General features: G+C 35.9%; 1 protein-coding gene across 7 annotated transcripts in view; it reads right to left on the bottom strand.

Moving 5' to 3' along the window:
- sorbs2a (sorbin and SH3 domain containing 2a) overlaps positions 1 to 14,755 on the bottom strand; it is a 48,385-nt gene that overhangs the window by 21,023 nt on the left and 12,607 nt on the right. For 4 of the 7 annotated variants that reach the window (XM_026269537.1, XM_026269531.1, XM_026269522.1 and 1 more), the window contains exons 2-6: positions 4,956 to 5,011; positions 2,887 to 2,913; positions 2,450 to 2,574; positions 1,558 to 2,115; positions 238 to 621 (exon numbers count right to left, since the gene is read on the bottom strand). In XM_026269537.1, the coding sequence (XP_026125322.1) occupies positions 238 to 621; positions 1,558 to 2,115; positions 2,450 to 2,574; positions 2,887 to 2,913; positions 4,956 to 4,965 (1,104 nt within the window). In that variant the 5' untranslated portion in view covers positions 4,966 to 5,011. The remainder of the gene's footprint in view (positions 1 to 237; positions 622 to 1,557; positions 2,116 to 2,449; positions 2,575 to 2,886; positions 2,914 to 4,955; positions 5,012 to 14,755) is intronic. The other 3 variants (XM_026269550.1, XM_026269541.1, XM_026269558.1) reach the window with 3 other exon arrangements.

A 14,755-nucleotide genomic window follows, 5' to 3' on the forward strand; every position in this document is an offset into this window, starting at 1 on the left:
ATGGGAAGCAGTATACATAGCACACAATGAAAAGCTGCATACCTCGAGAGAAAATCAAACATAAAAACACAAAAGACAATGCATCCACCTGCTGTAAGCTGATACATTATAGGATGTGGTTAAAAGTTAGACATTCAACAGCACTGAAAAACTAGTGAGGACATATAAACAAGAGTAGACTCAAACAAACATGACACCAGACTGAGGTGAGGTGTGCCAGTCGAGCGTGATAGTTACGTTAGTGCCCGTGGCAGCTGACAGGGCGGCAGGAAGCTCGTCAGTGGTATTGGAGGCGTGGCTGAGTGTGGGGGATGGGGTAGGCGTGGCCGCAGGGGAGGAGTCCATGCCGCAGATCTGCAGCTCTTCCAGCCCAACCGTGGATGATGAATAATAACTCAGTGCTGACACAGTTACTGGTGATGGGGCAGGGGAGGCTGACATTAGCCCGGAACGTTCCAGAGGGCCGAAAGGTGTCGGTGAGAGGGCTTTGGGCAATAGCCCTGAAAGGAAGTCAGGGGAATCCTGACTGGCCCGGCTATACGGTGACTGGCGAGCTGGGTCTGGGGAAGGTGGTCCAGAAGAGAGCGGGCCGATGCTCCCTCTTACAGGAGAAAACTCACGCTGATGGAGGCGGGTGGGAGGGAATAAAAGGGAAGGAAGACAAGATAATAAAGTGAACACAAAGCAAAGCTGGTGAGCACAGGCAGATTGAACCATGTTGAGCGAAGAAGAACAGGTGACTGTGTGGGAAGGAATAAAGGTACTTGGCTGGAAACATGTCTGTGTACGTTCACTCTTTTCCATCAGATGAGTGTGAATGAGTGCTAAATGGGTTACACTCAATTAGTTTAAGAAAGAGATACGAAAATTTTTAAAAGTCTGGAATAAATAAGATTTCACCAAGGCTGCAATTATTGGATGAGAAAACAGTAAAAACAGTAAAACTATGAAATATAATTACATTTAAAATAACTTTTATTTTTTAATATACTTTCTATTTTCAGAAGCCATTAACATAATAAAATATCCTTATTTGGTGCTCAAGAAACATTTCTTATTATTATTATCATTGCTGAAAACAGTGTGCTGCTTAATATTTTCTGTGGAAACCATTATCTATTTTATTCCATAGTTTGGGGTAAGTAATAAAAGTTAAAAAAATAAATAAATAAATACTTCTATTTGGAAAGAATCCATTAAATTGATCAAAAGTGACAGTAAAGGCCTGTTCACACAAAGTACGATAACTATAAAGATAACGATAAAGATATAGTTTTACAAATCGTTCTCAATATTAAAGAATAGCAGAGTCCACACCACAACTATAATGATAAAGACAAAGAGAAACGATATCGTTGGAATAATTTTGCTGAAATCAGCTCTTTTAAATTGTAATAATATTTCACAATATTACTGTTTCTACTGTATTTTTCATTTAAATCCATGCATCCTTGGTGAGCATACTTCTTTCAAAAATATTAAAACATCATAATTATTCCAAACCTTTGACCAGTAGTATGAGTGTACATTATCACTGTAAATAAATGACAGTAATACCACCAAACTGCTCGCTGGTCTTGGTGGTACGACAGGGGCTCGGGTAGGGTCAGCGAGGTCCATAGAGTTTTTCTTGGATTGAGATTTAGGCCCTGACTGGGTCTCTGCTTGGGGTTTTGGACTGCGAGGATCTAACTGGATGGAGAGAGAAGCTAAGTGTGTTTCAGAAGTTGCAGTGGGGTCTTGAGCTGGGGGAGCAGTAGTATTTTTTGGCTTAGTTTTAGACTTAGGGTCAATTTTTATCACGTTTGTCTTGTTAGGTGCTGTATTTAGTTGGTCAGTGGTTAATTTCGAAGATGACCATTTGTTTCCCAGAACCTGAGTGATAAAACTGTTAGCATGAGCTTGTTGGGACAAGGAGGGATCCTCCAGTGAGGGGGTAGTGGAGGTTCGGGTGGTCTTAGAGTATGAGTATGAGGAGGTGTAGGAACCTGTAGGAATGATATCATGACTCTGTGGGGGAGAGAGGGAGGCGTCTGACAGCATTGCAAGGGAACTGTATGTTGGGGGGTTAGGGGTCATGTGATAGCTCTCTCTCCGAGGGGGAGGCATAGGGACCTGTCAGAGAAAAGGTCAATTCAAATATATAGTCAGTTCAAATAAAGTACATCTTCTCAGAGAAATTTCAATTTTGCTACTTTAGGGGTCAAGAAAATCACACTTGATATGAACCCTCTAGAAAGAAGTTATCATATTGGAAAAAGAACATGACGAATATTAATCCCAAATAATTTTGAAGCAATATCATTTTGAAGCAACGCATAGCATGAAAGAAGAGGATCGTTTGTTGTGGGAAAAAAAAAGAAGAGTGTACAAAATGTAACAGTAGTAAGACTTAGTAAAAACATTTTTGAATTAATTAATTTTAATTGTATAATGAATAAATATGTACCGTTGTGGGAGATTTCTTATCTTGTAGGTTCGGTCTAACGCTGCGGAAGCCTTTAGCAGTCAAAGACGAGCTACTGGCATCTCCATTCCTTAACCCTTCAGACACACTACGTGAACGCCAGGCATCTACACACAAATAAATAAATAAATACAAACACACACACACACACACACACACACATTATTATAGTTATTGTTAACTAAAACTAAATCTAAGTGAAAAAAGCTCATATAAAATCAAATCAAATCAAATTATTCGTTTAAAAAAATGTAACCTTAAAACAACATAAATGACAACATAATACTTAAACACTTATACATGCAGTAAATACTGTCTTGAGTGTCCATACTTCATGTATTCACTGAACAGTACACATGAATATTTATATAAACACACCGATGAAAACAGAGTCACATGGACATCCAACAAACACTTGCCTGAATCTGAAGACTGGGAATCACTACCTGTGGAAAAATAAAGCTCTATTAATATAAACACAATACTGTAAAATAACATAAGTGAGCTAACAATTCGGAAGAGGAGCTGCAAAAATGCTGTAAATATCATAACACTAATGACCACAGAAAACCAAGACAAATATGACACAAAACATGCAGAAGGGTCATACCCATTGAAATTAAGGGAGAACATGGCTTAGTTTTTAATGCTCCTATGTTACTTCTATATTTGGACTTTTTGCTATAAAAATAGTTTTCCCTCTGAGCCAGTCCTGTTATTGGTGCCCCCTCCAAAATGATGTGCATGATGGCCACAACATGGGACTGAAAAGAGAGATGCAGAATTACAGAGAACCGATGATTAAAGAGCAGAAGCTTTGGTTGAACACAACTGAGAGAGAGAGAGAGAGAGAGAGAGAGAGAGAGAGACAGCTAGTAAGATGACCCACAGTGTGAAACACTTACTCCTCTCACTCATAATGATGATTAAAACTACTGTACAACATAATTCAACATGAAGACTGGAAGAACGAAAACTTAAATCTTGAACAAAATCATAAATAAATGTATTTTACAATTAATTCTGGTCCTGTCTTTTGCAAACTATACATGAACACATGCTGTCAAGATGACAGACGTTTCAGCACTGTAATGGCCGTCATCTGCATGTGTACTATAAAGTGAAACATGTTATAGAGGCAACATAGAACCTCAAAGTAATCATTCAATCACACAGAACAACACTGAGAATTTAAATTTTTGCCCGAATTATTCCTTTAAAACTGTAACACTGACAACACAGAAAATAGTAATGTTCTGTTCCTCTAAAAGCTATGGAGAGACAAAAAGGATAATGTAGACAAATGCAGTAAGACATGAAACAAAACAGATGTTGTGAACATAAAAACGTAAAACAAGCACATATAAAAAGATCACGGGGGAGAAAACCAATTTACATAATGAAGGCAGATGAAACAACAGTAAGCAAACGGAGATAAGACGTTCTAGAAACTCTGTGTCTATTAGACAGCCCTGCTCCATCACTGATACCTGCAGCTGTGTACAGGCTGGGTGAGCTCTGGACCCTCTTCACAGGCCAGAGAGTGAGCGACAGGGATGCTCTTTTATGAGCACGTCCTCCGCTATCTGGAGTATGTTTGTTTGCACACGCACACACAGAAGCCCACATGCAAAACAAACAGAAAGCAAAGCACATGCATTGTCAATGCAACATTATTGCACCAAAAGATTATGCAAAAAAGATGCAATAAATAATTAAAATTGAATGATGAACATTACAGTTTGGGATGAGTTAGATTTTTTTCTTTTTTTTTTTTTGTATTTTTATAATAATTAAAAAATATGTTACTTGAGCACCAAATGAGATAAAATTCTGAAGGGTCATGCAACACTTAATAATAACTTAATAATAACAATTAAACTTTGCAATTCTAAGAATAAATTACATTTTAGAAAAATATGAAATTGAAATATGTAAAAAAGAACAGTTAATTATAATTGTATTAAATGCTATTATGGTTTTCACTGTATTTTTGATCTAATAAATGTAATTGGAGAACATGAGAAAAAAAAATCACAAAAAACTTACCCACCCTAAACTTTTGAATGATATTGTGTTATAGCAATTAAAAGTTAGTCTTCCTTTATAGATCAGCGTACAACTTGTGTAGGAAATTATTTGCAAAGCATTCTGGGAAAGATGACTTATAAAGACAATATTTCCAAACCAGGCATGATGTGAACACATTTTATATGAAATATGCCAGATTTCGGACCAATAATATTACTTTATTTTCCCAAATGATCAGTAGCAATGAGCTGAATAAAGCTTACTGTGTGGAATATATCCCACAATGCAATGCATTTGGTTTGACCTTTTATTGTGGGACCACTTACTGCACCTCTTCCTTGACACAAAATGTTACATTGTAAACATTTTTACACAAGAGCTTCTTAGAAATGCACGGTAACTGTTTTGTTGCATAAGTGGCTAAAAACTTACACAGGTATTTTAATAACAGACTTACCTGTGTTCATGATGAAGATCTCCACTGAACTGTGTTCTGAAGAAGGACACTTTCACCTGTAAAATACATCATACTATTCTTAATAATCTCAAAATGGATTCATCTACACCTACATACGTAAATAGATGCTAAAAGTATGTATTAGAAAGCTAATTTATTAGCATGAGCTGTCTATGTTGATTAATGCCTAAAACTGCCTGCTAAAGTGCCTAAACTGTTTAGCAACCGCATATTTTGATCTAGTATTTCGACCGTTATGACTAGAACAGGTTATACTTATTCAGAGTGACAGATATAAAGGATATTCTGTTTTAAACACGTTTATTGTGTATCAAATGTGTGTATGCTTGTAGTAATACTCTGACTGACACCAGACAGTCTGGACTCCAGGAATACACTTGATGTCCATGCTATGTGTTAATTTTACTTTGCATTATACACATTTTCTCTCTCTAGTCACTAACAGTATTTCCAAACATGAAGCACAAGGTGTGGAATGCGTGTAGTGGAATCTAATCATAGCATTTGTATCTGCCTCATATAAATACTAAATAATGTTACCCAATAAAATTTTTTAACAAGATAACAGATTTTAAATTATGTCAAGATAATGTTATGATAATGTTGCTCCACTTCAAAATAGCAACCGTGTTCACTGAGGATAACAGGGAGCAGACATAATGGATTAAAGGCAGACAGAGAGAACATGAGAGAGAGCATTTAGACATAAAAATAAGATGCAGTTGTCAGATATCCCACTGCCACTGACAGATTTATAGCTTGCCAAGAGAAACGAGTTACACTCAGGGAGTGAAAAGGCTGTCAACACTATTTGAGTCTTAGTAACTTGAGCAATGGCACCATTGTGGTCCTAATCAAGTTTTAAACTCATCATAATAAATAAAACTATTATGATATTGGTTAGATGTAGCTGACAAGTCGTCGGGTTATAGATTGCCTACAGCACTTCTTAATACAGTCACTAAGTGGCTATGTATTTTTCAATTGTCTCCTATCTTGAACCGATGCAGGAAGTTGAAGAACACTCTAGAAGGATTTTCATAACATTCTGCGTGATCCAGCTAATGCCATGAAGGTTCCTCCCAAAGTTGTTGAACCCTAAATAAAGACACTAAAAGCACTTATAATAGTCTGTAGCATCTTTAAAAAGAATGAGTCTCTGGGAATAAAAGAAAGGGAAACAAAAAACAGACTATTTCAGGATCATCTGCGCTTTCCAGAACCAGTTTAGTAATTTATTACCAAACTATAACAGATACAATGTCTTTTGAGACTGTGTTGCATATTTCAGAAAACTCATATTCTAGATCACTGGTTCCCAAACTTTTTCAATTTGTGGCCCACACAACCAAACACACATGTTTCTGCGGCCCACTGCAAACAAATGAACTGACCCCACTATTGTTGGGTTAGTAACTTAGTACTCAGAAGATAGATTGTTAACTGTCTTTATTGAATGAACTGGTAATGAACAGAAAATAACTCGGGTTGGCACCGCTTGGCACAACTGCTGTTGCTCTGTATCTAAGATAAACTGATGGTTTATTCTTAAACCAATCTTAAACCAGTCAGCGAGCTCGAATAGCGGAAGCATAGTTACAGTTTAATATTATTTTTTCTTATTTAATTCTATATATGAAATTATGTTATTGTTATGACAGACATTTTTTACATATTTGAAAAATATAATTATTTATTTTAATAGTAATTGGCGGCCCACCTGCAATACCATCGCCGACAGGTTGAAAACCACTGCTCTAGATAAAACCTTAGAGAATGAACTGAAATGGACTCATTAATCGACACCGTGAAAAAAATGATTTTCTTACTTAGATATTTTTGTCTTGTTAAATATCTAAACATTCTTGAATCAAGATGAATTTACTTGAGAAGCAATATAAAGTCGTTTTCTAAATAAAAAAATAAAAAAAACTCTACTAGTTTTTGCCAATGCGGTAAGAAACATAATCTTGATTCAAATCAAAACAAGATTGTTTTTTCATGACCCTCTAACAAATAACTTTCCTTACCCTTTTCCTTTCCTTAATTTTCCTTATTTTTCAACTCATCCATTTGGCTTCATTATGGTGTATGTAATTCCAACCTTTTTGCAATCCAATTCCTGGATAAAATCAAGTCCTGTCCATCCAACCTTAAAATGTTTTACAGTATCCTTCAAGCGCCTGATTAGTTACTGGCAATATTAGTGCAAAGCCCTCTGGGTGCACTTGAGTGTGACAAACATTCAATGCCATCTGAAGCTTGTGTTAACAGGCAATTAAGCTGGCATTTCCGTTATGTAATGGACTAGCTGCCTAGGCTATACACTTCCCCATTAATACTGCAATTCTCCATTGTTTGACAGGGCTCAGCTGGAACAGACAGATTTGTGTCATAAATAGCCAGAGTCCGCTCAGTACAGATTTTTTAGTTAGTAGTTCTGAGTGCTAGCTTGCAGTTTTCATGACAACAAAGTTGTTCTTAGCCATTTCCTTGCACATATATGGTCTTTCACACTTTAAATTGTTAATTAAGACATTTTTTAACCATGGGACAGTGGTAACACACAGTCATTTGTGGTCTCTTAAAAGGAGTCTTCCACACACACTCACACTGCCTGTGGAATGTCGGCACTATATATCAGCATACACTGACAGGACAGTACATGGATAGAGTTTCAATGGGCAGACAGAGGCATCAGCCGTACAGTGTATGAGAAACACACACTATTGTTCAACAGTTTGGGATCGGTAAGATTTTTCAGTGTTTTGAGAGTCTGTCATGCTCACCATGGCTGCATTTATATGAACGAAAACACATTATAACAACATCTGTTTTCTATTTTAATATATTTTAAAATGTAAGATGCAAAGCTCAAATTTCAGCATCATTACGATCCTTCAGAAATCATTCTAATATGCCGATTTACTGCTTAAGAAACATTTCTTATTATTATCAATGTTGAAAACTGTTGTGCTGCCTAATATTCATGTGGAAACTGTGAAACGTTTTTTTTTTCTTCTCTTTTATACTTTGATGAATATAAAGTTCAAAAGAACAGCATTTATTTAAAATATAAATATTTTGTAACATATCTTTACTGTCAGTTTTAATCAAATTAATGCTAACTAAAAGTAGAGACACTCTCTTCACATTTTGTGAAGGAGTAAAGTATAGGAAGCAGTACTAAAGCTATATTAAATGAGGAAGGATACATAATCTCACATCGTGAAATCCATCATAAAGTTCTTACATAGTTCTCAAAAACAATCTGTGCTCATGAAAAATGTGTGTCTGTGGGAAACTGATCTGACAGCTGATTCAGAGGGGTTCCGACAACCATGAGAACATCAATATGCACCACATGCCAGAACATATTTCACATCTGACAGCACTTCAGATTTATTTGCTATATATACACATCTACACACACCCATCAAACTCTACATTAAAGAGACTGAATTTGAATTGATATCAATGGAATCCTATATTGTATTGTATCCTTGCATATGGACCAAAACAGCTGAAATAATTCAATTTTATTTCACAATTATTTTAAGTGTATTGTTCCATTAAGCCTGTATCTGTTATATACTAGTATGTCTAAGTATTTCTAAGCACCTATTAAACCTTGTTATTCTTAATAGAAACAACTTCGGGACTGTTATGTACTTAAGCAAACATGGTCTCTATTGATTATATTTTGTTGGGAGGTAGGCTACAGTAAAAAATGGCTCTTATTAATAAGCAGTGACACTTAATCATTATATGGTGGCAGAGAACATGTCTGTGTATTAAGGTCATTTTAACAGCTGCTGAGTTAAATGTAGAATGGTGAAATATCACAAATATGCTGTGTGTATGAGTGAATGTGGAACGGGGAAGTCGTGGCCTAATGGTTAGAGGGTTGGACTCCCAATCGAAGGGTTGTGAGTTCTAGTCTCGGGCCGGACGGAATTGTGGGTGGGGGTAGTGCATGAACAGCTCTCTCTCCACCTTCAATACCACGACTTAGGTGCCCTTGAGCAAGGCATCAAACCCCCAACTGCTCCCCGGGCGCCGCAGCATAAATGGCTGCCCACTGCTCTGGGTGTGTGCTCACAGTGTGTGTGTGTGTTCACTGCTCTGTGTGTGTGCATTTCGGATGGGTTAAATGCAGAGCACAAATTCTGAGTATGGCTCACCATACTTGGCTGAATGTCACTTCACTTCACATGTGTTTTTGTCTTGTAAGTAAAATAACTCTGAATAGGCCACCATCATCTGCCAAAGAATTTGATTTGGAATATTTTAAACCACCATGACAGATTCAAAGAAGCCAGAGAATCCAAGTCAGCTAAATAAATCAACGCTGCATAACTTGATGATATAATCTACAAAACGGGAGGACAACAGCTTCCAGCTTGAGCTGGAACAACAAAATGAATGTTGATGTTCAGCCTGATTAGCTATTCTGTCTAAAGCTGGTGGGAGTGAGAGGAAGCTATAAGTGTGTTTGTGTCATTAGAGAGATGTGGAGGCCGTGTGGGTTTCTAAAGTTATACAAAAGTTGTCATTAGTGTTCTATTGGATGCCCAAATGAATGTGTCTGCATCTAAAAGTTTTGTGTAAATCCATTACACTCCTGCTTACTCTGTCCTTGCCCAAACCACAGACTCTCTGCCTCCCTCTGTCAAAGATACTGATTCATTAGTGCTTCATTCGTTACGCCACAAACCACATTCCACTTCCTATTAGTGCAGTGAAGCATCTGGCACAGTACACAGAAAGTAAACTTGGCTAATGTTTTGAACTAATCAAGTTCTTTTAACTGAGTTTACTCAAAAGCAGTAAAAGCAGGAAGGTTTTTTTTATTTTATTTTTTTATGAACCCAATGCTAAATGCTAAAGGAAGCAGTGCAATGTGTTTGAGGTCAGTAAGATAGTTAATTATTATTATTTTTTTTTAAAGAAATTAAAACTTTTATTTAGCATGGGTGAACTAAATAGATCAAAAGTGAGAGTAAAGACATTTATAATGTTACATAGCATATTCAAATAAATGCTGTTGTTTTGAACTTTCTATTCATCAAATAGTCCTGAAATCCATAGAAATATTAATTTATCCTCTAATGAATTATGGGAGAAGCTACAGGTGATCAAACAGTGAATGCCATTGACAATGTTTATGGTTTAAAAAAGGTTTAGAGGCAGGATATGAACAATGTGCTCATAATATTGTCTTGTACATAGAATACTGACTTACTTTTGACTTCACCAGAGTTATTTCATTGTGACTGAAATTGAGCCATCATCAAACATTAATGTTAGAGCAAATTGACAAAATGATTCTGGAAAGTAGTCTTGCTGGCGGTGCTCCAGTACTGCAGAGTGATTTATTATTTATTTCCTTTTTTAAAGGACAATGTGGTTTACTGTAGAATGCAGTAGATTATTTGGTTAACTGTGTGACACAGGGCAGTATGGCAGTGTTAATTTCGTTGACTAAATATTTTCGTCATTATTTTCGTCACGAATATATTTTTGCCGACGAAAACGAAACGAAAACTAAAATAGAAGGCACTGATGGAGACTAAAACTATGACTAAATTGATTGACATTATCGTCAACGAATAAAGGACGAGACGAAAATAGACTGTGACGAAAATCAAATCAGCAGACGGCAGAGATGCGAGGAATGAGCAAAAGAACCGGCAAAACAGAACAGACTGCATGAGAGAAGAGAACCAATCAGAGCCTGACTTATTGAGACGTGAAGCGAAGGTTTTCAGTTTTTATGAGCTCCCGGGAAGTCGGCATTCGAAGAGGTGATAGGGACTTTAAGCAACAGCCTCTGGTGGAACGGCAACGCCATTCTGGCATTGTATTGCGCCTGCGCGAATTTAACTGCTACTTTGTGACGTTCTAATTTAACGGTCTACTACGGGAGAACAGCTGATTTGCCGGAGTCGCTACAACGTGAGAGGTTAGGTAAATAAATGTTATGTTTTTAGACTTATTTACATCATACAATATTAAAAACTCCTCTTCTGACAAAAGATTGTCATTTAACACCAAAAGCAATCCTTCTCTTGCTTTTTTAAATTATATATTTTTTTTGGATCTCAATAAATGAATTAATGCTGCGTTGCGCTGTTCTGTTTTACCGTTGCTTAGTGACTTTTACGTTCTTGGCTACAGCGGTGTGACGGCAAACTTCCGGTCGCTGTAGCCGTTCCATTCGCAGCTGTTGCTTAAAGTCCCTACTGTCTAAAAGAGCGATAAAATGTCCACAGCTCACTTCACGTTTGACGACGAACAAAACAAAACAAAGTGTAAAGCACGCAGAGCGCTCATTCGTGGCAAGAACACAACCAATTTGAAAAGACATTTACAGACGAGCCACCCGGACATTTTCTCAAATGTAATTTTACAACGATGTTCTTTTGTTTATTGAGCTAAGCAAAATTGGAATAGTGCAGTGCGTAGATGTTGTAGCATTAAATATTACGAACTGAAAAGTACTGTAAAATAGCCCCTTCTTCAAGTTAGATGCGAGCACAATACTAATACGTAATATCATGATAAATACATTTGATTAATACTAATGTTTAGTATATTTTATAATGTTCTACTTGTTGACAATATCACAAATATTTCTATATTAGTCATGTGAAACATGAATGTTCACATCCTATCATTATACATACAAATCTAGCAATATTGTAGTATTTAAAACATACAATATTGCTAGACAAATGAATACCTTATAAAATCTTGTTACTTTTTTTATCCACCTAGCTGCCAACTTATTAAATATTTACTTTAAATGTATGCACTTATTGTTCAGCTCAGCTGTAAGCTTTAAGGTCCTGGACCTAACTTTATTTTTCTTTTATTGATGGTCAATTGGCAGCTAGTTATTGTTTACATTATCATGACAGTGTTTGTTGCTGCATGAAAGCTTTTGAATCGAAATAAAGACACAGTTGTGTTGAAATAAAGTTGAATTTGTGTTTTATATATTTTGTTTAAGTTTGTTTCCTATACCAGCTGTAAAAAATTGTCTAGTAAATCTGTTATTGATTTTTAGTCTTATTTTAGTCGACTAAAATACCAAGCAATTTTAGTCGACTAAAATACCAAGCAATTTTAGTCGACTAAAATACCAAGCAATTTTAGTCGACTAAAATAAGACTAAAATTAAAACAAATCAGATGACTAAAACTTGACTAAAACTAAAAAGAATTATAGTCAAAAGACTAAGACTAAAACTAAATTAAAATTCCGTGTCAAAATTAACACTGCAGTATGGTTACATGAAGAAAGCATTAACGCTGTGAAATAAAGCAGAGCTCCATCAGTCAAGCTTAATTCAGTTCAGTGCTGCCTGCCTCATATTATTTTAACATATATGATTGGAACATGATCCAGATTTCTGCTACTGTGACAGAGATAGAAAAACCTACACTGGTGAAAGCCACAACCACAAAGAGATTTTGCATGCAGAAATAAACCATCATAAAACATATGACAGTCAGCCCATGTGTTTTACTCGTATTCTCAAAGAATCATGGGAAACCAAACATACACACAGACAAAATAAATAAATCCAATAAATAGCTTAACATAGAAAGACACATGTATGCATTGTATGTATATGCAGTATACTGTATACTATATATATATACTTTTTTCAGTCTCTTTGACTTGATTTTTCTTATACTATTTTAATGTTTTTTTTAAGTATACATGTAGTAAAATGAATGAGGTTTAGGTTTAAAACAAGGAAAAAACTTAAAACTTATTAAAAATAACTAAATTCAGTATGTTCAGTAATATACATATTATTTCACACAGATTTGCTTCTCAAGTATGTGCATCTTGTTTCAGGAATTTATTTATATATTACTGGAAAACGAGACAATAATGCTGAAGTAAATTACCTTTTGCAGTGAAGTACATGTAAAGAGAAGACCTTTAAAAATATATGTGACAGAGACTGAGAAAAGGTGACTTTTTTTTAAAGAGTAAAGGTCACAACATGTCATCACTTACAGACTGTCACCACTTCAGATTATGTGTGCATGTACATATATATATCATACAGTGTGTAGTGTATGTGAGTGTGTATGCTCCTATTTAAAGCTGTACAAGAAAAGAGCAGTAGATAAACTGTTTTAACTACCAGACTCACCTATCTCTAAAGTTTTCACTCTTTGATAAGTTAGGAACACACAGCTATTCCTGGATGTGAGTTACATTTATTTTCACATCAGTTTTGGCGTTGAGCAGCCAAACACATTCCACTTCAATAAAAATTGAGTTCAATTCTGAGGGCAGGAACTGTATCCTTCCTTCAGAATTTCAAGCCAGATGTCCAACATAAATCTGAACGCAGACACAGCAAGTCTCTTGAGTCCCTTCCGAACACAAGACCCAACCAAATAAGGAAGAATTCGTTTCGTTTTTTTCTTGGGAACAAGCTTCTGAAACAGTGCCAAGATATTTGCTTGGTACAATTTTGTGGGGTATTTGTCAAAGCCTCATACTTTAAAACGTTGTGTCAGGAGTTGCAAAAAGGAGTTTGAGAGACTTTGGCTGGTGAAATACCAGCTGCTGTTGCTAGGTTCAGATTGCTCTCTTGGTTTCCCTATACTGACCACAGATATTCTAGTTAACTACAACCAGGCACTTCTGTTTCCCTGGAGCTTTACCCTTATGATCTCCAAAACAAAACAAGGCCATAAAGGCTAATGAAACAGTGCTGGTCCAAAAGAGAGTTTTCATATAAATTAAACCCAAAATAATGATTTATTCCTGTTGCTTTACTAAACCCAACAGGAATAGAATAACCACACAAAGTTGTGATGTAAATCCTTTTCCCTATGACTGTAAAGAAGTTACTATTAGACAAAACGCAAATCTGAATCTCTAAAAGTCAATGTAAACCAAATTTTTTTTTTCTTCTGCAGTAAATGGGTGCCGTCATAGAGTCCAAAAAGCTGGTAAAATCACCACAATTATCCACTCCACTACAGTCCATCTTTTAACATCTTGTGAAAAGCTGCATGTTTGTTAAGAAATAAATCCATCAAGGCTTTTTCATTTAAAACCATTGCTTCTGGCCAAAATACGAGTCTATAATTACTAATAATTTTTTATTTTTTTCAATGAAAATGTCCATCTCTTGTTGTCGTCTCACAACAAATCCACCAATATTGAATTCACAAGATACAAACCCGATTCTAAAAAAAGTTGGCACACTGTACAAATTGTGAATAAAAACAGTTTCAAATTTCAATATTTTATTCAGAATACAACGTAGATGACATATCAAATGTGTAAACTGAGAAAATGTATCATTTTAAGGGAAAAAATAAATTGATTTTAAATTTCATCAACACATCTCAAAAAAGTTGGGACAAGGCCATGTTTACCACTGTGCGGCATTCCCTCTTCTTTTTATAACAGTCTGCAAACATTTGGGGACTGAGGAGACAAGTTGCTCAAGTTTAGGAATAGGAATGTTGTCCTATTCTTGTCTAATACAGGCTTCTAGTTGCTGAACTGTCTTAGGTCTCCTTTGTCTCATCTTCCTCTTTATGATGCGCCAAACGTTTTCTGTGGGTAAAAGATCTTGTCAGGATCTTGGCAAGGAGGAACTCAGGTGCAGACAGGATTTACAACACAAACAGGTTTATTCACAAAAAGGGGAAAATAAAAACCCACGAGGGGGAAAACAAGGACTAGGGCAGATACCAAAATAACTAAACAGGACTGATAAGGCAAGATAAACA

This window comes from Carassius auratus, chromosome 1, assembly GCF_003368295.1.
Source record: "Carassius auratus strain Wakin chromosome 1, ASM336829v1, whole genome shotgun sequence".
Taxonomy (NCBI): Eukaryota; Metazoa; Chordata; class Actinopteri; order Cypriniformes; family Cyprinidae; genus Carassius; species Carassius auratus.